The 25,775-nt window shown below is 35.5% G+C and overlaps 1 protein-coding gene across 1 annotated transcript in view; it reads left to right on the top strand.

Annotated features, from left to right (window-relative positions):
* Window positions 1-24,876, top strand: part of LOC142334885 (uncharacterized) — a 49,349-nt gene extending 24,473 nt beyond the window's left edge. The window contains exons 2-5 of the mRNA XM_075383211.1: window positions 9,539-9,746; window positions 13,947-14,151; window positions 23,813-24,043; window positions 24,737-24,876. Of these exons, the coding sequence (XP_075239326.1) occupies window positions 9,539-9,746; window positions 13,947-14,151; window positions 23,813-24,043; window positions 24,737-24,876 (784 nt within the window). The remainder of the gene's footprint in view (window positions 1-9,538; window positions 9,747-13,946; window positions 14,152-23,812; window positions 24,044-24,736) is intronic.
* Window positions 24,877-25,775: the final 899 nt, after the last annotated feature.

Here is a 25,775-nt window from a genome sequence, read left to right as displayed (position 1 = left end):
TAATATGTATTTATTTTTATGTATGTTCATATTATTTATTTATTATTATTATTGTTGTTTCTGATTGTTTATTATTTTATCATTGTGACCTTTCTTTTGCGAAGGTTGTATTTGTGTGTATGTTTTGATTCTGTATGGTTATTATTTTTATTTATTTTATTTTCATCTGTATGTGAATTTGGTTGCTTTAATGTTGGTATTTCGTTTGTTAATAAGTAATTTTGTAATTCTAATTTGATATGTTTTTCTTTCGGGTAGTATGGTACAATGTGATTTCTATGTATTGTTATTTGTTCTTTATTATTATCTTTTAAGATGTAGGTTGTATCTGTTGGTTTGTCGATAATGATGTATGGTCCTGTTTTCAGTGGTAGTAGTTTTTTCGATACTCCTTCAATTTGTTGTTGATTTGTAAGTAATACGAATGTATTCTTTTCAAGTGGTTTCGCTGTGCGAAATCGAATGTTCATTTCGTCTGTTAGTTTCTTTCTGTTCTGTAGAATCTTTGTTATTCTTTGATATGTATCATTATAGTGTTTTTCTTTGTCTAAAAACCATTTTGCGAATGTTCCTTTCTGTAATTTCGCAATTTTCGGGTGATTAAATTGTTTTTCTAAATGTGTATATGTAGGTTGTTTGTTACATGCACTTGTATCTGATGGGTTACAGTTGCCCATTTCATCTGTTGTTGTTCCGAGTTTAATCTTTGTTGGTTGTCTTGGTTTTTGATTATAAACAACTTCGTATGGTGACATTCCAAGTCGTGTTTGATATTGTGTGTTGTAAGCATAAGGGAAAAATTTTGCTTTTCGTGACCAATTGTTATATTTTTCGTGCAGCAGTGTTCTTATAAATTGTCCAATTATTCTATTTGTTCCTTCTACTAAACCGTTAGTCCAAGGTGCATATGTTGTACTTGGTTTAAATTTGATTTCGAAATAATTACATAAGTGTGTTAGCTCTGTATTGATGTATTCTGATCCATTATCAGATCGTATTTCATCGGGTAGTCCGAATTTCATGAACCAATGTTCGAATAATGCGGTAAATGCATAGTGTGCTGTATTTTTCGGTGCACACATTATTGTTACATAGTGAGAAAATGCGTCAACTATAACGAATATATAGTTGTTTCCTTCTGATGTAGGATAGATTGGTCCTTTTGTGTCTATCATTATCATTTCATTAAAATACTTTTTTGTTGGTGCTAATTGTTCTTGTTTACTTTTTATTTTTGTGTTGGCGAATACCTTGTTTGTTTGGCATGGGATACAGTCTGCAATAAGAATTTTTATCCATGTTGTGAGGTTCGGGAAGTAAAATTTTTCCATTATATTTCGTTTTGTTTTTTCGAGTCCTGTGTGACCTACGAGATCTATGCAATGATTTTCGTAAAATACGCATAGCAATAATGTTAATGGTAAGCAAATTCGTTGTAATGACTTTTTGTGAACATTTATTATAATTTTTATTAATTCTGTTGTTTCGTCAATTATAATTGATTTATATTTCCGAAAGTAAGCAAATAATCCTTTGTTGCCACGGATCTCCAATGTTACTGAGTGTGGTTTGTTATTGTGTTTTTTCCACATTTTCACTCTGTGTAGTACAGGATCTAATATTTGTGTTTCTTTAATAAGTTGTTCTGTTACCTTCGTTTTTTCGTCATAGAAGATATTTGATATTTTTGCATTTTCGTATTCTGAATTTTGTTTTATAACATTAATCAGTCTGAGGTAATCATCGTCGTGATGAATTGTGTACGGTCCTTTTTGGTTCTTGTTAATAATATTATCGTCTTTTTCTATTGTTGGTGATTGCCAATCTCTTATTTTTGGTTTGTATTTTGGTATTAGGTTTGTTTTTGTTTCTGTATTGTATTTCTCGTATGAGATCGGATTATATGTATTTTTACCTATGTTAATCTCAAAGTAGTTGTTATGTATGTTTGCTAATACTGGGTAATGTGTTCGGTCTGTATTCTCATCATTCGGATTATTGCAAACGCTGTATTTGCATTCGAGGTTATTTGTAAACGGTGTTTTTGCAAAGAAGAATTTAATGTTTTCTGGTAATTCTACTGTTATATCTCTTGTTTTTGTAAAATGTTCTTCGTCTATTGTTCTGCTTAACAGGTCTGGGAGTGCTAGGTTTTTTCCTTCTGTCCAGATTATGTGTAAGTTTGGGAATTTCATCAGTATTAACTGGAATCTGTAAACTCTGTGATTTGGTTTATTTTTCTGTGTAAATAGGTAGATAATCGGTTTATGATCTGTAAATAGTACAATAGGATGCTTCGACCCTGTTAGTAGGAATTCATATTCTGTTAATGCAAAAATTATTGCAGAGCATTCTCTTATTAGTGTAGAGAGTCGCATTTCGATAGGTGTGAACAATCGGGAATTTGCTGATATTAGTTTCATTTTCTTTTCAGTAGGGTGTTGTTGGAGTAATGCTGCTCCAATTCCTGTATTCGATGCGTCTGTTATAATGTAGAATGGCTGTGTAGTATCTGGCATTGTTAATTCTAAGTTATGTGTTATTGTCTTTTTCATTTGTTCAAAAATCTGTTGATGTTCTTTTGTCCATTTGAAATCTGTTTCTTTGTGTAAAAGAGTATAAAATGGTTGAAGTATTGGCTGCATGCCATAAACATATTTGGCAAGGAAGTTTATTGTTCCTAAATATCTCTGTAAGGCTTTCATACTTTTTGGAGGTTCAAGTTTTTGAAAACCGTCTATTCGTGAACTGAGGGGTTTTATTGTTTTATTTTCAATTATGTGTCCAAGAAATTTAACTTTCTTTAACATGAAGTATGTTTTATCGGGTGCTGCTTTTAAGTTTTCTTTTAACAATACTTTGTGGTATTCAATGAGTGTTTCGTACATGAGTTCGTATGAGTTTGTTTGAATGAAAATATCGTCTACGTATGTAATTACTGTTCCTTTTCGTATTAAAGGATAGAGAAAATGTGTTAGTATTGAAGCAAAAGCTGCTGGTCCAATAGATATTCCGTAAAATAAACGTTTGAAGCAATATTGTTCATTGCCTATTGTGAAGTGTGTGTATCTCATAGATTCTTCATCAAGAGGTATTTGGTTGTAGGCGCTATTTAGATCTGCTGTTGTAAATATTGTTCCATTTATGCGTGTTAGTGCCACGTCAACTGGTTCGATCGGCCAATTACATTTTGATTCGTCAATCATACTGTTTAAGTATCTCGCGTCTAGTACTATCTTCAGTGATTCCCCTTTTCGTAATATTATTACTGGATTTGTGAATGTATTTCCTGTTGATAATTGTTCTTTGTTGACTGGTGCAATTATATCGTATTTTTTCAAAACATCGAGTAATTTTTGTATTCTTTCTCGTAAATGTATCGGTACTTTACTTATTCGTTGTTTTTTGAAGATTGCATCTTTCTTTATAGGGAGGTTCAGTTTGACTTTTGTTTTTCCCACATCAAATTTTGTTGTTGCGTAGACTTGTTTGTAGTCTAGTATAATTTTTACTACTTTTTCAAATTCATCTTGTGTTAGATATGAGTGTTGAAAATCAAACATTTGAATGAATTCTTTTTCGGATTCTGTATATTTGTGGATATTAAAATTACATTTGAAGTTCGGTTTTCGTTCGAATGTTGCTACTTGTTCAATTGTTTCGTTTTGTTGTATGTTTAATATCTCATTGATATCATTCTCGTTTTCGTAAGTAAGAAAATATAACGCTGTAAAGAAGTCTATTGAATTGGTTTGGTACATCTCTTCATTTTGTTTTATGAATGTAATGTTTTGATACATGAAACCAATTAGGCCTTCATTTATTGTTATTTTATGTTGTTGTTTGTTTATTAGGAATATGTCTATAAAATGTTCGGTTTCTGATGTAAGATCTTTAGTATCGGTGAATGATATGTTTTGATATTTGTTTATCGGTTCAAAATAGTGGTTGGAACTGTAAAGTTTCTTTCCGTTTGAATTTTCCATTTGTTTAAATATTGGTATTGGAAATGTTATGCATTTATTTTGTTCTCTATCTAGATAGATCGTTTCTTTGTTGAAAATTGGGTAAACTCTAGAATAATATGGGTATCCTTTTGTACTGTTCATAAAAAATGTTATATCATTATCTAGAATTGTGCTAGTGTTTATTGTTAGTTTGTTTGTGTTCACGTTTATTGTTTCTATGTACTCCTTGAAAAATGGAGTTCCTAGAATATTGTGGTTACATTTTGTTATGTAGAAATGAATATTGAAATTGTGTTGTAGTTTGTTTCTGTTGTTTGATACTCTATCTGTTGTAAGATTTAATGTTATAGTTCCAAGTGTTTCTATAGTAGTATTATTTGCTGCTGTTAATGTTTTGTTTGCTCTTTCCAGATGTATTTCTGGGTTGTTATATTGTATCTCGTTCCAAGTGTCCTCATTTATGAGATTTAATGTTGCTCCAGAATCAAGTAGGAAATCGATTTCTAGTATTGGTTTTTGTTTTGTGAAATCTTGTTCAAATTTATTACATTGATACATTGGTAGAATCCATGTCGGGTTGTTTTCTAATGCATTCACTATGTTGTTACATGTTTCTTCGTTTGCATTGTAGAATTTATCAAGTATTTCCTGGTCTTCATTCGATGAATCTGATGTGTATTCGTATTCATCTATGCCTGGTGGATCTTCGTTTTGTCTCTCAGCTTCTATGCTATTTATTCTATTTTTGTTGTTATTATTGTTATATTTATGTCCGTTCGATCTGCGATCTTGTGATCTATTTCTGTTATTGTATTCTCTATTTGATGAATTTCGTCTGTCTTTTCTAGCATTGTTACTATTAGTATTTGTGCGATAGTTGTTTGAATTATGCCTACTATCGCTGATTGATCTATTTCTGTAGTTATCTCTTCTACTTGAATCTCTACTATTGTACCTCTGTCTATCATAATTATTATTATAATTGTTATTTCTGTTATTATTGTTATTATATGGTGATTGTGGTCTTGTTTGACTGTTATATCTTGAATTCGACCTACTGTTGTTTTGACTGTTATAATCATTGCTTCTGTTGTAGCTGTTTGTTCTGCTTCTGTTATAGTTATTTCTATTGTAACTTAAATTTCGGTTGTTATAATTGTTAGAGTTTTTGTTTCGTTGATCATTCGGTGTATTATAGTTATTTCGTGATTGTGGTCTATATGTTGTTCTGCTTCTAGAACTGTTATAGACTGGTGACGTCGATGGTAATTTACGTCCATTAACATTATTTGAGTCAATTCTCCGGTTTGGTAAGTTTTGGTTGTTTCTCATATGACCGTAAAAGGATTTTTCTTTTGGTCTTGGTATGCTTTCTCTTCTTGGTCGTTTAAAGCATCTGCCTTTTGTATGACCATGAGAGCTACAGTAACTACAAAATAATGCAAATTTTGGTCGTCCTTTAAAGTTTTTTCTGTCGTAAGTATTGTTAATTCCATTAAGGACATTACAAATTGTTCCTTCAAACTGTTCTAAATCGTTTTGGTTTAATTCGTTTATATTGTTACATGCTATATTCATTTGTTTAAGATCGTCATGAATACTTTTTGTTGTTTGATTAACTTCATATAATCGTTTGTGATTGTTTGTTATTGTTCTTGTCAAATCCATTTGGTCTATTTTGTCTACTAAGTTTTTGAATGTCATTTCTGGTTCTCTCGGTGTTTGTTTATGGTTTGCGTGTTTTTTCAGTGCTGCTGTTTTTAATTCGTTATCCAAACACCTAATAAATGTTTGGTTCATTACGCTGTTTCGATAATCTTCTGTATATAATGAATATGCTGTTTTGACAAGTGTTTCTATTCTTAGTGCAAGTGAGCGTAGTGACTCGTTAGTATGTTTTTGTAATTGTTGTAATACTATTTTTGCTTGTTGTTTTGATTTTTCTGAATCGAACATGTCTGAAAATTCTTTACAGAATATTTCCCAATCTAATTTTGTTTCACTCGGTAGAGTTGAATACCATTTTTGGGCTGGGCCTTGTAATGTATGTAATATTAAAGCTGCTCGTTTTACTTTCCATTGATGGTGACCTGGTTTGTTAACTGGTTCTATGCCACTGCTAAATATCATCGCTGCGACTATACTGTTCAAATATTCTTCGACAGTATATGCTGGATCTGTGCCATCGAATGGTCTTATTGTTGTTGGTACTGACCCGCTACTTATGTTTTGTTCAATTAGTGGTTCTTCGTTTATGCTCATTGATGTCAATTGCTTATAAAATGGGAGTGGAGGTTCTGTAACTGTTGTTTCTCTTTCTTCCGTTGTATTAGAATTAGTAGTTTGTGAATTTGATACTCTTGTTCTAGTTTCGTGTCTATGATTTGTTAAATAGTTATTCTCTGTGTTTCTATTTTCTAAGTGTCTATTGTTTTGTGTGTTCATGTCATTTATAGTTTTTTCTAGTTTGTCAAACATAAACTGTAATGCTTCATCTTGTTTTCTTTCCATGTTCTCATTTATTTGTCGAAATCTTTTTTCTATGTTATCTATTAATTTATTTGTATGGTTTGTTACTTGTTCTGTTATTTCGTTTTTTAAGTTATTATAGTTTTGTGCTTCTTGTTCCCAATTTAGGTCGTTATTATCCGTTAGAGTATTTATATAATTATTATTTCTATAGTTGTTATTTTCTGTCAATTGAGTTTTCTTTCGTACTCTTTGGTTCACTGTATTTGGTATCCAATTGTGAAACCTTATTTCTTTTTCTCTTTCTTCGGAATCCGAAATAAATATTTCATCTGTAATTGTTTGTTGATGTCCAAATAAATTTGATGTTAGCAGTTTATCTGGTTTAATTGTTGATTTTTGTTTTGTTTGAAGATTTGTATTCATTTGAATATCTTTCGGTGTCGAAGTTGTTGTTACTGTTTTCGATAGGTTAAATGTGGTAGAACCCATTTGTCCCTGATCCAATATTTGTATATAATTTTCTAAACCTTGTATGTAATTTATGCTATCTGAGCATACTTTTAATGTGCTTTCAAAATACGGTGAATAATACTCACTGTTCCAAATTTGTTTTAGTTCCTCATTGAGTTTTTCAATTTCTGTTCTGAATGCTATTCCAAATTCTTTTCTTTTTTCGTTAATATGTTCAAAATTATCTAACCAGAATAAGAATGTGAACTCAGAAATTATTTGTACTACATCTAAGGTAGCTGATTTCAATTCTGTTTTTAATTCAATAATCCTTGTTAACCAATTGTTATAATTTGTTATATCGTTTCGAAGTTTATCGTTAACTGAATGTATCGGTTTTTGATGTTCATTTAGATACTCAGATGTATTTCGTAGTAATTCGTATGTTGAAGTCGGTATCGCTGTTATTTTTGTTCGATCTTGGGATTCTTCGTGTCGTTTTAAAAATATTTTTAATATGTCTGGTAACGTTATGTCGTTTTGGAAATTATAGTATATTCGTTTTTGTTTGTTTTCGTTTGTTAATGAAAATATATAGTTTTAATTTAGTTGGTCTCTTCCTAGTAGTATTACTGGAAGATAATGAGCTAAATGATTTCTATGGACACTTATTTGTTGTATATGTTTTGTTTCTTTGAAGAAGTTATTCTTCAAATTTATTAATATTTTGTGTATTGTTTCGCGATTTTCTAAAGGACAATCATCAGAGATTGTAAATGGTATTAAGTAATTGTTATAATTGTTATCATCTAGTTGTTGATGGTAATTACTGGCCATTGTTATCTCTGTAGTGTTCTTAATTTAGAGGTTATTCTGTTTTAATTGTTAATTTTTCCGTTACGGATAATGAAAAATAATTGTTCGTTATTTCAAAATTAGTCCGGCACTGGTCGCACCAGATAAGACGTGTGCTGAGGTAGGGTTACCTAGGGAGGTTACTCTAACTCTGTCTTATGGAGTCTCAAGAATATAGTATATCTTAAGGCTTACCTGACTAACTAAAGTTCTATTCCTCTAGTCTGTTACTCTTCTATCTGAGCTTCAGTAGACAGTGCACCGGCCGCAATGCTAAAGTCTAACGTATATCTCAATACAAAACAAGAGCGGAGTAGAGAGAGAGAAATATACTTTATTATTATATCAGGTCTGACTGGTACCGACTAAAGGGTAGAGTTGTCTTGTTGTCTCTGGGAATAACAAATAAACATTTAAGGGAAAGGTATTTCCATAATTTCAACCAATCAGGGTTGAGTATTTTAGTATTTATTTATTAAATAAAACAACTTTATAAATCCTTTTGTTGGAAGTCAACACTGACTCCAATACCCTGTATTTGGCACCCTTACATGCTCCGCAACCACTATAATGTGGAACAATCCCTGCCTACTCTACTCACACACTTCACTTGACAGGCACCTCAGACGACGACACTAGTCCCTGACTCCACCACTTGACAAGGATGGCACATTTCAGTCAAACTCTACAAATTTGGACAAAAAACTCCTGGCTCCGGTTGGATATTGCAGATGAGATACTGAATGTACACCTTAACCCATCGGAGACTGAGAAGACTCTATTCTTTTTATATACCGCTTGCACGCCGGGCTTCAGTCGGTGTTGTTTATTAGATAGCAGCACTATGAGTATATCTCCCACCTTGACTCCCGTGCTCTCTACATTATACACTGCAATAATTGAAGCTTATCTTCAGTGTTTTATTATTGAGTCGGCTATTCTGAGAGAAATAGTTGAGTCTACTTCGCGCACAGAAATAAATAGCCCTAACTCTTTATAGCATAAGGCTGTAAAAGAGTCCAACAAAGGTTTGCTTTAACTGTGTAAAATAACTGAAAAGAGTGCAACAAGTGTACTAATTAGATTTTTCGCCGATTTTTAACCAAGAAAAAATGGAATAACGATGAAAATTGAAAACTGAAAGTGACAATAAACTTGGATATTTACTTTTAACGGCGAAAAAATCCAACATTAAATTGAGATCCCACTGTTAAATTCACAGTTAAATCCACTGTTAATTTCACCTTTAAATTAAAATCTTTACTGATAATTCTACCGTTAAATCGAAACCTCCACTGTTATTTCCAACGTTTAACCACAACGCCCACTTTGAACTTGATTTCCCACCATTATGCTACTGTTTGCACGCTTAAAAATTGGCGAGAAACTCGGTGAGAAGTAACGGTGAAAAATTCTATTTTGTACACTTTTTCCTCTCTTCTCACTGACTTTCACTGAACTACAAATATGACTAAGTCGTTGAAAGTGGTAAAACGAACAGAAATTGGATATGAGATTTCCTTTTCTCTCATATGCATTTTTCAAGCTGATGTTTATTTTCCCTTCCTACGTTAGCTAACTCCAGCATTCATTAACGCCGGCTACAAAACTGTGAAACTTAAAATTTACAATCTACCTTCAAATTTTATTTCCGATAAAAATTGTTTTTTTTCTAGTTAAAACAAACAAACAACTATTTCGTCATCCATAATCATTGCAATTCAATGTAACTTGCGTTGACGTGATAAATCGAAAAACAGCATAGGTGCAACATTATTTATACGCTGTTCCAGCTATGCGCCTTCAACCACTGACTCATCGCTGCTGATGACTGAGGACGGTGGAGGAGGAGGGGAAGGAGGAGTAAAAAGAGGGGGTGGGGGAGCCAACCTGCAGTTTGATGAGACTACAGCTGTCAGGGAGCAGGAGAGATACCCACTTGAGGCAGAGAGGACATGGGGAGACAACACTCCTCCAACCCTCCACTCATCATCATCAATTGTTCCCCCTGATGATATTCCCCATTTATTCTCTTCATAAAACTATAATAATAAAGAACCTACACTAAAAAAAGTTCAGGTAGTTTTACCTGAACCGTGTTCAGGTAATCGAAAGTTCAGTTGAATTTCAGGTTGTAATGACTAATGATGAACAATTGGGAGGCTCGCCGAGTTGAGATTTTTTGATTTTCAAACAGGTTGAGGTGCCAGATGGAAGTAACCTCTGATGAGACTCAATTCCAACGCACACGTTGTTTCCAGACCAAAATTACGTGTTCGAGCGTGAAATAGTATGGTCAGAGGTCACTTCGGTCTGAGTTGGTCTGATCAGAGGCGGATTAAAGCGCATTAGTCTGATCAGAGAAGATTTCGAGCGCAATTGGGTCTGATCAGAGATCATTTCGAGCACATTATTTTTCTTTCGAATTTTCAACAGAAAAGAAGCATTCCCATCAGAGAGACATATAGAGCCTGATATCTCTGATCAGAACCAAAGAGGTCCAGCTGATAGCAAATAATGCCGGTCCCCTTAAGAGTAAATTATTTTGATTAACGTAAATGCAGTACAATTTATGCACAATCATTCGGCAAAAGAAGTTTTATACACATTCAGAAAGAGTTTCAGTTCAAAAGTGATCGTTGAGAGAACAATTTATGTTAAAACGTGAGATTCTGTTCTCGCTGTATCAAAGGATTTATTCTGCCTCACATGCACTCAGCCATTCCCAGCTCCTTGGAAGGCTTCTACTGGCTGGACTTGAAATGCTATAAAATATTGGCGTGATTACTTGACTAGTCTCGTAGAAGATGGTGTTAGCAGCAAGTTTCAGTTTCACACGGAAAGCAATAAAGCAATTTTTTAATGATTAAAACAAGAAGAACAATTTTAGGACATTGAAAGTTTAAAAGTTTGCTCTAAGTTCGTGGGGCTCGAAACTCGGTGTGGCTGTTTGAATATTACACGGTAATAGCGCACTGGATTAGATAATCTTCTATTTTGAAGTTTTATTGTTTTCTCGTTACAAAATTCTGAGTTTTGAATCAATGGGAAAATTGACAAGGAAGGAGGTTCATCCTGATGAGCTTCAAACCGACGCGCGCATCGTCGATGACGTGTTAGCTGACAGCGCATAGTTCAATGTAGGACGCAGCATATCTTTGGTTTTTTGTTTTCCGATTGCATTACGAATTAATTTCCAATTTAGAGCTGATACTGAGTTTTCCTAGCTGAAATAAGAAAGTAACCCTGTTTTGTGTTATAAATAACCATTAGTCTAAGAAGGATAAAACTTTGAAAATTAGTGATAGAAAAGTTGGAAAGGAAGATAAAAGAAAGGTTGTTTTGAAATAAAAATAACAAAATTAAGAATTGCTTGACTAAAAATGCTACGCTGATCTAAACCATAAAATCACTGAGCCAAACCACGCGTAGCACAAAATAAGACGTTTGCGTGATCTAATTAAGAATTTTTAGGTTTTTGATTAATCAGTGGAGTGTAGTAGAAGAAATGATAAACAGGAAATTTTAGGAAGGCAAGCGAACATTGCGCATTAACAATGTATCACTTGATCGGTTCGGCCCCGAATTAACTAGGAGAATTAACTATGGCCAAACTGAATAAGAGAAAAAGAAAAGCAGAGGGAAAGGAGATTGTCTAAAGTGAAGTAGGATAATTCTTGACTAACTGTAGACCACGACGTTCCTTATGGAAATCTGTCGAAGTTCATCCATAGAGTCAGACATATGCACTAATGGTATACTAATTTATTTTTTCTCAACAATTGGTTTTTCTTTTCATTACCAATACTTTTTTGGCTTTTTTAAGGTGAATTCAATAGTGCAATCATCAATTTCTTGGAAATGAATATAAGCAAAATTAAATAGATTGGTTCACAGTAAAAAAACATTCACCGTTCAGACTATTTCGAATGATATTGAGTATGATCAGAGGCGATTTCGAGCGCACAATAGTCTGATCAAGAGTGATTTTCGAGCGCTCAATAGTCTGATCAGAAGTAATATTGAGCGCAAAATTGTCTAGACAGTGATCTGGGTCCAGTCTGGGCCATAGTTGCACAATTGTCTGGACATTGGTCTGATTTTGGTCTGATCAGAGGTCATTTCCGTCTGGCAACGTCTGAGCGTACACGTTGTTTCATTCGAGCTTCAGTCTTATCAGTGGACACTGGTCTGAGATACTCTGATCAGAGGTTACTTTCGTCTGGCACAGTCTGATCAGAGGTCACTTCCGGATGAATGACACCTCAACCTGGGTAAGAAATCATTGCTTTTGTTGGTTTAGCTCAGCAAAAACCGATCAAAAGCCCTTACGTTTGTTATCGTCGGTTTGATCGGTTGTCTTCGATTTTAAACATAAGATATGACGGTTTTTTCGATTTCAAACGTAGGAAGCGTCGTTCTTCGTGGGTTCAGAACGTGACTAACGCCGATTTTTGTCGGTTGCAACTGTACGCAGTCTGTTCTCGAAATATTTTAGCTAAGACAGTGTCGGAAATATCGAAGCAGCTTTACTACAACAAAACCCACTACTGAGTCTGTTACAACTATACTACTACAACTGCAGCGGCAAAATGGAAAATGGGAAAGGGCGTCCCCGGTTTGCGGAAGTGGTCCGCATATCATGAATTTTCGTTTCTAATTTCCATGAACTCCCTGTTTTTTGAAGCAGCAGGCAGGGCCATAAATCTGACGTGTTACAGTTTGCGTCTCTTGTATTTGAATTCAAGACAACAAATTTTACCTGCGTCAACATTTGCGCCTCTGATAACAAGCAGCGGCTCAAAGAAATCAACTAAAACTTCTGATCTGTGTACTTGTTGTGTCGTTCGTAGAGCAGGACTATAATGATGACCTGCAGTAATAGCAAATTCGTGTGAGAAGCGTAAGTCTAATCATTTTGGCTCAGTTCAATTCCTTGATTATAGCTAGTAGGGCCATGATTATGACCTCCTACAGTTTTCAGTTTTGTACTTGCCTCCAGTGTCAGCAATTTTATCCTGTATTTGTGAAAAAAACAGTAGGTCCTTTGAAACCGATCTGCAAAAATGTGTGTTGGTTTTTGAACACATATAGATGTCAGTTTTGAGCTGCGTTGCTGTTTTTTTGTGAAATTCTGCCAGATTTCTAATATCTGTTTTTGGTTCGACACTTGAGCAGGGTCATACTGATGTCCTGAAAATACTGTGCTTTCTTGTGAGCAAAATTCTGACCACCGATTTGGCTTCGTTCAAAACTTCATTTTCATCCAACTGAACAGGGCTAAAAACGTGAACTGCCGTAGCTATTGTTTTTGAGTATTACACCTGGCAAGTACTTTTGACCTCGGACCATTTTGACTTCTGTCTTCTAAATAACGGTAGAGCCTCAATTTGATTACCGCTTTTACACTGGCCTCCAAAATTAGAGAAATATTGAGAAACCTAGGCGTTTTTAATATTAGGCGTTTTTAATATTAGGCGTTTTTAATATTAGGCGTTTTAGGCACTGTTATTATGCTCTATTTTTTTTTGAAGAAATCTTCTGATTTGGAGGAAAATTGAGGTCTCCGTATTGTCGTTCGATGACGTCATTTCTGAATTTGAAACCACAGAGCAAACTAACGAACTTTTAGCTTCTGCCGAATCGCGCAAAATCAGTCCTGAAAACGTTTGAAAATTCTCAGCTCATTGCCGCATCTATGTTTTTTTGGAACAAAAAGCTACACAGCTGTTTTCCAAACTGTTAAAAATAGCCCGTTTAGTTTGAACGACGCTGATGTTGATCGTGCATATTGCGTTTCCTCAGTAGTCGCTGTAGTGAAGTTGAGGAAACAATTGATTATTCCAGGAGAGGTTGTTATTTTTGGAAGCCTTTCGAAATCCTTAGATTTTCACTGTTTCCACTTTCAATCGTAAGTACAAAAATCAATGTCGCTTATTGTTAGGGCCTATTTCTTTCCTGAATGATGTTGAACAAAAGCTTTCGATTGAGAGGTGATTGGAGGGGGGGGGGGGGGGGGTACATGAAGGAGGGTCCTTAGGACAACGATGACAAAAAGTTGCAGACGCTCCATTATTATTATTATTATTATTATTATTATTATTATCATTATTATTATTGTTGATTATTCAATGTCGCCGTACTGCGATATTGTAGGGTATTGAATGAAAGAGGGGTAACATTTTCTGCTGATCTATACAGTACACGGGGGAAAACAATGAGGCAACATCAGCAGCACCTAGAGGGGTGACCTTCAACGAGAGAGTAGAATACCGTCGTAGGAGTTCTGAGGCCAACGACGAGGGTGGTGCTGGTGAGGAGGAGGAAGCAGAGGAGGAAGAGAAGAACACCCAACTGTCCAGTAAAAGAAGGGACACTACTCTAAGTAACAGTCACAACAGCACAGGCAGATACTGTTACCTTCTCTTGTACAGCATTTTCTAGGGAACCAGCAAATTCGAAAATCTATGTCAAACATTCTCAAAGATTCCTTATCCCTATATTTTTAACGACGAGAAAAAAATAATTTTCACCGCAAAGCGCCCACATCTTTTAGTGATGAATGCGGTGAGAGTGGTAAAGTTTTGTTAAGGTTTTCGGTTTTCAGCGGCAAATTTTTGTAAGATTTTTCATCACAATTCTTACATGTTTAGCGACTTTTAGCGTTGACACCTCGACCCGGGTCTTCAGTGTTGAGAATAGTTTGCAAAATGTAAACCAAAATGTAAACCAATTGCATCTACCTAGTTCAACAAAAGCCGTACTCTAAACGTTCAATTATGGGTTGCGATATTGAATAGTTTCAAAGATGGTCTGCGCATTTCACTGCTGGAAGGTTTTGCATTTTCCTTCATAGAAACGTTTTTTTGGCATCATTAATTGGCAGTAGTTTTTTCTGATTTTGTCAGCACCTTTAAAATGAAACTCATAGGATGAAGTTCTTTTCTGATTAGTATATTATTGAAAATTATTGTCTCTTTTACTTTTCTACCTTCTAGTAAAAGAAGGGGCACTACTCTAAGTAAAAGTCACAACAGCACAGGCAGATACTGTTACCTTCTCTTGTACAGCATTTTCTAGGTAACCAGCAAATTCGAAAATCTATGTCAAACATTCTCAAAGATTCCTTATCCCTATATTTTTAGCGACGAGAAAAAAATAATTTTCACGTGCGTTCAAGTTGCTCTCTTGATTTCAACAAGCAAGACGAAAATAGAAACAAATTTTACACCGAATCTTGAGCACCCTAGATTGATCCCCCACCAACTTTTTTTGGCTGTTATCATATCAGAAGCAATGTGCACGTGAGCAAATCAATTATGTAGTGGTTCTTCAGCAGCTTGCGTGGACCTCAAACCGGTGAGATCTAACCAAAACGACCCCCGCCCTTGTTTTTTTATCTGGTGGGATAAAAAAAATTTGATAGGCAATTGCGCATTCAATATTAACAGTTATGAAAACTAGAGAAAGCAAGAAGGTTTTGTTAGCTGAGACTAACAATACTACAGAGCTTAGTCAGGGGGCAAAACAATGCAATTTATCTTCGGGACTGACTCAGCAAATGAATAATTTAATAATTGATGACAACGCTTCCCGCTTTCAAGTGCCCCCCAAAACAACACTTTTCTACCCCGCCAAAAAGGATAAACTGTACCAGATATCTGTTATCGAACATCATCTTGGAAAAACTAAAATTAGATATGACCAGTGGGGACCGAACTTCGATAAGATGGTGTGCTCCAAATCAATATGGGCCTACTCGCAATTTACGCCTTTACTGTCTAAAGTGAAAAAGATACCACGCGATTTAGCAAAGCGAATAGAAGAGATTGTGCAATCCGCGAGTTCACCAAATCTAGCTACAACAGATATAAATCTAAATGAACTCCCAGATCTCGAAACCATCAGCAGTAAGCACATCCCTACCCTAAGGTTCATTCCTGTAAAGTTTCGGGTGAGATGGTCAGAATTACTAACATCCGTTATCGATGCTTGCATTTCACACGCGCAATCGATAGAAAATTGGAAAAAACTCTTTGCAATTAGCAAATGTGTTCTACGCGCGTCTAATTGTGGGAGCAAGAAACACAAGCAGCAGCAAGAGAAACAGTTGTTGAGCAGACTTGAGCGATGGAAATCAGGTGATTATGCTGCACTGTGGTACGAGGCGGCCTCAATGAAGCAGTCAAATAAAACTAGCAATGAGTCAATAGACGCCTTAGCAAGCCGCGCGAAATCTCTTTGTGTGCAGGGGCAGTTTGGGAGGGCAGCGAAAGTTCTGTCTTCTGACGGCGTCGCACCTGACAATGCTGCAACGTTGAATGAACTTAAAAAGCTCCACCCTAAGAAAAAGCAATCTGACCACCATTTTGATCAAGATGCTAACACGAACGCATATCAATTTGACGAGGCATCAGTATTCTTCCAAATCGAGTCGTTCTCCAAATTTACTACAGCTGGGCCATCGAAAATGTATCCCGAGCATCTGCTGCATGCAGTAAACTGCAGTGCCCCTGATCAATCAAAGCGAACAATCACTAGTTTAACAAAATTTGTCAACTTAGCTAGCAGGGGTCAGCTTCCCGAATTCGTTGCTCCTATACTATGTAGTGCAACAATAACTGCATTGAAAAAATTGAAAGGTGGGGTTCGTCCTATCGCTGTTGGGGAAGTCATTCGACGTGTTATTGCTAAATGCATAGCTCGTGAAGCGAGTTCAGATGCTGCTGATCTTTTTAACACAAAACAATTGGGGGTAGCAGTCAAGGGTGGTGCTGAGGTCATAGTACATGCAACAAAAGTTTCCTTTGAAAAACTGCAAAGGTCAAAAGATTCCGGAATATGGCAGATTGATTTCAAAAATGCTTTCAATTCGGTAAAAAGAAGCAAGGTTTTGGAAGCAGTCCAAAAAAATTCTTACCTAGTGTTGCCCCTTTTGCGACTTTTTGCTCCTCACAACACAGTCATTTGCATTTTGACAACACATACTTAAGTAGCCAATCGGGAGGCCAACAAGGGGATCCTTTGGGGCCGCTTTTGTTTTCACTAGCTCTGTGGCCAATCATAAAAGAAATTGAAACCAAATTACCAAATCTAGTACAGCATAATTGGTATTTGGATGGTGGCATCCTTGCTGGTACCCACCAACAACTTTGCACAGCATTGAATTTGTTGACAAATTTGGGTGAAGGATGCGGCTTAGAGCTCAGAATAGAAAAATGTGAGCTTTGGTCACCCGTTGATCTGAACGCTATAGATAACACAGTAAAAAGAAATAGCAAAGAAGGACTTCGAGATCTTGGGCGCTGCCATCGGCAATCCCAGTTTTGTTGCTGCATCTTTGAGAAAAAAGAGTCAACAAAATAGAAAAACTGCTCGACAACTTGGCGTACCTAGACGACCCACATTGTGCGCTGGGAATTCTTCGAAGCTGTCTTGGTGCCCCAAAGATGGTATATTCCCTGCGATGTAACACTCCATCTGACGAATCCTCTGTTATTTTGCAGGATTTTGACAAGCCTCAGAGAAAAACATTTGAGAATATGTTAGGCACCCTTATAAGTGACAACGCTTGGAAGCAGGCTTGTCTACCAATAAGCAAAACTGGCGCTGGAATTAGACAATCAATTGACCAATTGAAAGTGGCGTTTGTTGGGTCAGTATCGCAGGCAGACGCTTTAGTGGAACAAATAACCGGTGAGAAAATTACAGACAATCAAATTTTCAAAGAAACAGTGGAAGAACTGAAGAATCTAGAAATTAGCCAATATACGCAACACAAGATTCAGGAGGCACTTGACGATGCTGCTTTTTCTGACCTTCTTAGTAATCAGACTTCAAATCGGGAGAAAGCTCGTTTGCTTTCACTAACGTTGCCTCAATCTGGTGCCTGGCTTTCCGCACCTCCAATCCCTAGTCTGGGCCTTCACCTTCAGCCAAATGAATTCAGAGCCGCATTGAAGTATCGGATTGGTGTTCCGTTATACATTGAGGAACGAAAGTGCCCTTACTGTCAAAACGGCAGACTGGACAAGCTGGGTGATCACGCTTTAAGCTGTCATGGTCGGGGGGGTATGATATCGCGGCACGATAGAGTGAGCGATAGAATATTTGCTGCTTGCTCGACCGCAAACTTATCACCCGTCTGCGAACAGAAAAATTCGATTCCAGATAATAACTCAAGGCCAGGAGACATATACTTGCCCAGCTGGTCAGCGGGACAACCATCTGCGTTAGACGTAACCATAACTTCCCCACTGCAGCCCAGTCTAATTTCAGATGCGGCGAGGAGGTGTGGTTTTGCTCTGACAAATGCTGAAGATAGGAAATATGAACAATATGCTCAAAAATGTGCCGAAATAAGTATCCAGTTTGTACCACTCGCGTTTGAGTCTTTCGGGGGTTTCTCAGATTTGGTCCAAAAAACTTTGAAACGCATAGCCTTGCTTGCCGATAACCGAAACTTTCAACCAGCTGGTTTATCAGTTGCCTACAATCGATTATCTCAAGGAGTCTCAGTGACTTTGATGAGAGGTTCAGCCACAATGCTGATCGCCAGAGATCCCCTGTTATGAGACTCATTCCTGCGACAACACCTTCAGCCGCACAATGGTTAATTTACAGTATTGACTCACCCAATTTTAGTTGCCCAGATATTGCTGTGCGCGAACTTGTTTGTCACCCAATGAGTGGGGACAATGCTCATTTCTTCTGTTCAACCCAATTGTGTGGGTTGATTTTGAAGAAATTTTGAAGACCCGATTTTGAGGGTTTCTGGGAACAAATAAAAGGCAAATAATCAATTGCGTGGGCGCCATGGTGATTTGTGGGCACAAGGTTGATCGCAAGAAAACTTTCTGAGAATTGACAGAACTTAGAAATGATCTAAACCATGATTTCCCCAACCAAGCACACCTTAAATTTATGATTTTTTCATTAAAAGAAAACTTTTCTACCACTCAATTTTTTCAAAAAATCAGGAATTTATTTGCATATATAATGACGCAAAATACAGTATACTGAAAGAAAAATTTTTGAAGTCATTATAATACTTAGCTATTAATGCGTCCGAAAATTAATGCGGCCTGTGATTAAAGAAACTAAGCGAATAGGCCAAAACGAGGACCACAAATATTGATCAAAATCAAAAGTGTCATTTTTTTGAAAAGTGTATTCTATAAAAGTACATCCTTGTTATTTAACGTCAGCTAACGCATAAGATCAACAGAGAAGTTAATATTTGACCTAGCAGAAAATTGACACTGACTTTTTTTAGATGAGCATAAAAGAAGTCAAAGAAGTCAGTCTTATGCGCTTTTTGTAAAACACACAAACAAACCACAGCTTTTTTGAAACAATGACAGAAGTACATAAAGAGAGGAAAGATTTTGAAAAAATGAAGAAAGAAGACTTGATAAGTGAATGTTTGAATTTGAATAAACAATTATTACAACTTAAAGTTGAAAATGCTTTCCTCCGACAACAAAATAACAAAATGGTTGATAATTTAATTGACAAAGTAAACGAAAAAACATCGAGCCAAATCCATGACAACAAAAATGTTCACCAACATCAACAACAAACCAAGATTTTTTATCCAAAGTTTATACCAAGATCAACAAAGACACTTATTCTTTCGCTTTCGGATAGTACATACAAAAAATTACAAGCAAAAGATCTGAGCCCAAGTTAAGCTATACACTCCTATCCTTCAGCAAAAGTTCAAGACTTATCAAATAATGTAAAACAATACAACGGTTATCACAAGATTGAAAATCTTATTATACATGCGGGGCATAACAATATTGATTCGGGAAATAGCGGTTTTGAAATCCATCCAAAGCAAGCATTTTTACCTCCAACTCATTATAAATTTGGCTGATGGTTTGTTGAAATATAGAACAATGCGACCTTTCTTGATATTTTTAATTTTCAGTATACTTATGGGAAGAGAAAATCATACTGAAATTCGAAAGCGCACGTTTGAAAAGTATTATTCCAACAAACCTAATGTTTGTTACTTTTTTAAAACAGCTGATTCATACTTTTTTGTTTTCTTCCTAAAACTGTTAGTTTTTTTGGTCACTTGTACGTCTCATGCTCTCAGGGGACATTGAATTGAACCCAGGGCCTCATCTGGAAAATTTGATTGAGTATTCAAGTTTGATTGAGGAACAAGCCACTTGCCTTTATTTTTCCTTATCAATTGTCAAAACTTCAAGAACAAGTTTGAAGAGTTTGCAAACTTTTTGCAAACAGCTCCCGTTTATACGTTTATCTCTGTAACTGAAACCTGGTCGGACACTGATTGTAATATTGAAAATAAATTTTTAACAGCATCGCATACTTTTTTTTGGGAAATGTAGATCAGACAAAACAGGGGCTTCAAAGGGCGGAGAAGAAGGTATTTTTGTCCCGAAAAAATTTACCGCCGATATTAAATCAAGCCTTGAAACGGTTGATGAGAGTTTTTTGAATCCATTTGGGTTGAAATAACTGACCCTCTAACTGAAAAATTACTTGTTAACGTTTCTTATTGCCCGAACAAACGTCTTGGTGAGTATTTTTTTGATCAGTTATGTACCGAATAATCGGGAGCATATAGCGTTACAGATAACGTTGTTTTGCTGGGAGATTACAACTTGAAATATCTGAACAAGACAGAAAAAAGTAAACTAGACATTGTCGCGTTAAATTCAGGATTAGAAACTGTTCACCTAAGAGATGCAACCAGAGGTACTGATTTAACATTTACACTTATTGATCACTGTTTCGTTTCAAAAGATCAGATAATTGCCTACAAAGTCACAACACACCTTTTAACTCCGAACATTTTCTTGTTACCTTCGAATCACACCTCTCATTGAAATCTAAGATTGACAGCATAATAACGATGAGAAATTTTCAACTTTTCTCAAGCTCTAAATTTAACAGAGATCTTGCCCTCGCCGAATGGTGTAGAATGTACCAATGAGCGAATGGCAACGATATGTTTGATTCATTCCCCGATGTTTTAGAGAAAATTATTGAAAAACACGCACCAATTCACAGTGTTAAAAAATGGGGAGAGACTTATAAGAATTCTAAGCCCTGGTTAACATAAGAATTGAAACAATTGACTGCACAAAAACATTTTTCGTTCAATAAATGGAAAAAAAACCCTTTCAGCGAGACGTGCAAAGAATTTAAGCGCTTAAGAAACTTAGTCAATAGGAGACTAAGGGAGGCGCACAACAATTTTTGCATCAAATTCTTCCAAAAACTACCAACAAGTAAGGAGCAATGGAAATTCATTAAACAAAAGTCCAGCCCGAGTGAAAGAGTTGTCAAGGTTGATGAAATCAGATTAGACAGTGGTGAAATTTCAAGGGAACCAAAAAATATTGTCAATTGTCTGAATAGATCATTTGCTAATCTAGGTGTTTTCAAAGGTTCGGATATTGCTTGTAACTACCCTGATAAACTTAATATACCTGAATTCACATTCAGAGTTGTGAAAAGAAAAGAAATTTATTCAGTCATTGACTCGCTGGACGATAAAAAAGCAGCAGGACCTGGTGAAATCTCGATTTGACTCATAAAATTTTGCAAATTAGCTATAGGCGTACATCTACAGTTCGCCTCAAATGAGTGCATTAAGGAGAAAATTTTTGCAACTAAAATGAAACTAGCCTATGTAACACCAATTATCAAAAAATTGATAAATTAGATGGCAAAAATTATCGACCATTTTCTGTAACTCCGAGTTTTGCAAAAATTTTTGAGCGCCTCCTTCTGACTCAGATGATGGAGTTTATTGATTAGCATAAAATTATAAACAAAGAGCAATTTGGATTTCAGAAAAAAAGTCTGCAAGAGATGCACTTCTAGAACTGGTTGAAACAGTTTCGGCAAATTTAGGTCAAAGCAAAGAAACTGTTGCTATTTTTCTAGACCTTGCAAATACGTTTGATTCCATTTCGCATAACATTTTTCTTAACAAAATTGAATCGTATGGTTTTTCCCAGGAAGCGAAAGAATTACTTTTTGCATTTCTTGCCAACCGCAGACAAAAGGTAAAACTTAATGGCATATTCTCTGATTTTGAAGTTTTGAATCACGGTGTGCCACAAGGAACTGTTTTAGGACCACTCATTTTTCTTTTATATGTGAATGATTTCTCATCTAATATAAGCACAACGGAAAAGGTAATTCAATTCGCAGATGACACAAGTAATGTCTGTTGTGGACAGAAAGGTCGCTTACATGGAAGAATCACGGAAATTTTACAAAAAACAGAAGAATATGTAGAGATGAACAAACTAACTTTGAAAACAAACAGAAACCGAATTAATCTTTTTCTCGCGCGATAATTCTGATTTCGGATCTATTTTTTTACAAAAACGAAGTTCTCACAACACAAAAAAGTTGCAGACATCTTGGTATTCAAATTGAGAGGAATCTTAGTTTCGAGGAGCAGCAGAATAAAACCTTGAAAAAGATGGCTCATGCTATAAGATCAATTTACCTCATAAAACATCAAGTTCCCCTGAACGCGCGCATTCTTCTAAAATCACTTGTGCTTTCACACTTATCATTTTCGGCAATATTTTTTCAAATTTTATCTTCAAAAAACCTAAAACGCCTTAACCGACAGATTAACTGGGGTATAAAGTGTGCTTTCTACAAACAAAGCGAGAGTTCTGCTAATCCAGACAAAGACCCTACCAGCTGAGCTAATAATAACAAAAATGTCGCTAACCAAATTTCATTATGATATCGCTAGGCCAGAGAATTCTAAAAATTTTCACAGGTATCTGAGTTTTCACATAAAATACTCGATCAAAGCAATTCGAAATTAGACAAAATGCCAAAACTAGCTTTGGAATGAATTCGATTGTTCGTCAATGCGTACAAAAATGGAATAAGTTACCACATTGGCTTCGGTTGGCAAAAAATGAAAACGTTTTTAAGAAAACGTTGAATGATTTCTTGCTCTCACAACATGAAAAAATTCCTTTGAATAGTAACCTAGGATCTTTAAAAAGTTATTTTTATTTTCAGGAAGAAAACAATCGAAAGAAAATTTTATAACTTGATTCTTTAAGAAATTTGTGAATGTTTACTATATTATTATGTTTGAATGATTTGAAATATTTTTTGTTTCAGGTATATTTAACCGTATGGTTATAATTTTAATTTACTTGTTGCAAAAAAAGTTACAAATTGACAAAAATAATAACAAAAAAATGAAACTTCAAAAACACACCAATACATTTTGGAATGAAAGAGCTTCAAGGCCATTAACGAACACTTATCGCTATCAACTGAAGGCATCAAATAGATACACTTAAATCTGTACAGGTTGATAAACCTCAATTACCAATAATATCAGTAACAAAATATTCCGACTGTTGGTGTCACTCTAAATAATTCGTTCGATGAAAAAAGGAGAAGATTGAAATTGTTTGTTTTCGTCGTTTATAAGGTGAATTGAAATTAAAAAGAAGGATTTGGATGGTTCGCGATGTCTCTAGTTAGAAATTCATCGCATTTCTTACAAAAATTCACCGCATCGACTTTTGTGGCAAATTAATGTAAGAAATGCGGTGAATGCGGTGAAAAAAACTCACCGCATTTTACTGAACTTTTTTAAACCGAAATTCACCACGAACTTCACCGCATTTCATCGCATTTTTTTTAACAGAAATTCACCGCGAACTTCACCGCATTTCTTACAAAAATCCACCGTATTCTCTTCCATCGTTTAGTTAAATTTACAAGAAATATCGTCAAATTAAGTGGCAGTTGGCGCAGTGGAAGATACAGTTGTACACATTCACGAGCAATGAGGTGCGAACCCGTGTATGGAAGTGTCTTTTTTTGTAAGAATATCGAGAACGCCGTGAAAATAAATAATTCACCGCGATTCACACCATTCACCGCAAAAGATGCAAGAAATACGCGGTGAAAATTATTTTTTTTTCACCTTATTTCATCGCATCTCTAACGAAAGTTCACCGCCAAACCTCGACCCGGGAGGGATCTCAATGGAATAAGATTTTACAAACTAAAACTTATGTTTTCAGATTCAGGTACCTCAACCTCGATTGGCGGGAGTAGTAAGAAAAAGAAAAAATCAAAGTCAAAGTCAAGGTCATCCAGGGGAACCTCAACCGTCGGAAGAAGAACGAGTGGATCACCCTCCAAATATGGGAAGAGTTCTGCAGACAGAAAAGCGGATACAGAGACAAGCCCTAAGGGCAGTGAATCGAGGTCAGCTGATCAACCTGGGAGCAGATTTGAATCGCGAAGTACAGGTAGTGAAGAAAGATTTTAAATGCGCTCTTTCTGAAAGCCGAGAGGCGTGATAGCCGAGAGGTAAGGTGTGTGGTTCACACGCCAATGATTGAGAGTTCAATTGCCTGCCTCCGTGAAGCTGTCTATGTGAGAATGAGCTCTTACCTAACCATAGCTTCAGGATTTCCATAGCCTGCCCAATGTTGGCTGCAATGATGACAACACGTGAAGGTTTCAGACGCAAAAAAAGTGGCTGGTCACCAAAAAAGAGAGCAATGCTGCTCATTAAAAGATCATAGTCTGAAATGTGGTGAGTAATAAGAAAAAGGGCAGCTGATAACAGGCTACTGTACGCCTAATGCTGATCCGCTGCGATTACGTAGGAACCATAGTTATTATTTATTAGTTCTGAAAACTTAAAAAGTGAAAAGGTCATTAAAATGGAAATGAAACAGACTAATGTTTCGCCCTGAACAATCAATGTTTTCGACCAACAAACTTTGGTTGTTGAATGATTGAGGCTATTATATTTCGCCCCCGGTGGGGGTTTAAGGGGGGGGGGGGTATAAGAGGGGTAAGTTTCATGACTGCTAAGCTCGGAGTCAAAACAGAATGTATCCGAAAGTAGAAAAGATAAAACCAGTTTATTAATAAATTATTACACAAACAGTTGACTGTTCCATATCCGCTATTGCATATGTTTTCCTGCTTAGAAAATGATGCCGCAGCAACAACCGGCATTGCTAGCAATGGATCAGAGCCTGAAATGAAGAAAGAGAGACGGCACTCACACAAAGCATTAGAAAATAGTGGATTATATGTGCTATGCGACCAATTTCTAAACGAAAGATGATCGCATAGCACATATAACCCACTACTGTAATTTAAAAAAAAGTTATAAAAATTACGTTAAGTAGGTGACTTTCAAAGATTATTACTAAAATGCCACTTCCAATCAAAACCAAAATCATTCGAAAATCAGTTTTAACATAACGTTTTTCGTAACGTTGAAACAAAAACAAAAAGAACCAATTGCAATATAACTCAATTGAATAAAACAAAGTATATCGCAATAAATTTGGTTAAAATAAACAGTCCAACACATGTTGCTTTAAGCTAAATAATGACTCTGTTTGAAGTGGAAATATTGTAGAATATTTTTTTTGCAACTATAATTTGGAAATTTCGATTTAACTAAAAAAACATGTATTTTTAGTTGAAGCAAGTAAGCGATGGTTTTGCGTTGAAGTATAGGAGTAACCTATTAAGATCCGCGAAGCGGCTTTGACGATTAGGAATGAAGTTGTTGAAAAAATACGCTGATTTATTGGGAATAGATAAAAAACTAATACTTTTCTTTCATAAAACAAGAACTATTTAGTTTTCACTGTAGATTAAATTGTATCAAAATTTAGCTTAGGTTTTTTCTCTCTACAGATATATAATGCATTCATAAATTAATATTCACCAGGGATTTATTAACGTTTGAAATGATACACAAATGACTAATTTTCTACTCAATTTTAAGACTTTTCCTTAATAAACAACTATACTGTATGTTTTTGATTAGTTGTGTTGTATTCAAAGACATATTAAAGTTATAAGTGATGTAAAATTATTAATATTTCGGTTTTTCTTGAATACTTTCCTAAATATGTATTTCTGATTAAAGGTTATGTAGTATTGAAATTTAGCTTAGGTTTTACTCCTTCTACTGATATGAAATAAAGTCAAAAATTAATAATCGTCGAC

Source organism: Convolutriloba macropyga, chromosome 2 (assembly GCF_964194025.1).
Source record: "Convolutriloba macropyga chromosome 2, txConMacr16.3, whole genome shotgun sequence".
NCBI lineage: Eukaryota > Metazoa > Xenacoelomorpha > Acoela > Convolutidae > Convolutriloba > Convolutriloba macropyga.
This window is presented reverse-complemented; position numbering and strand designations above follow the sequence as displayed.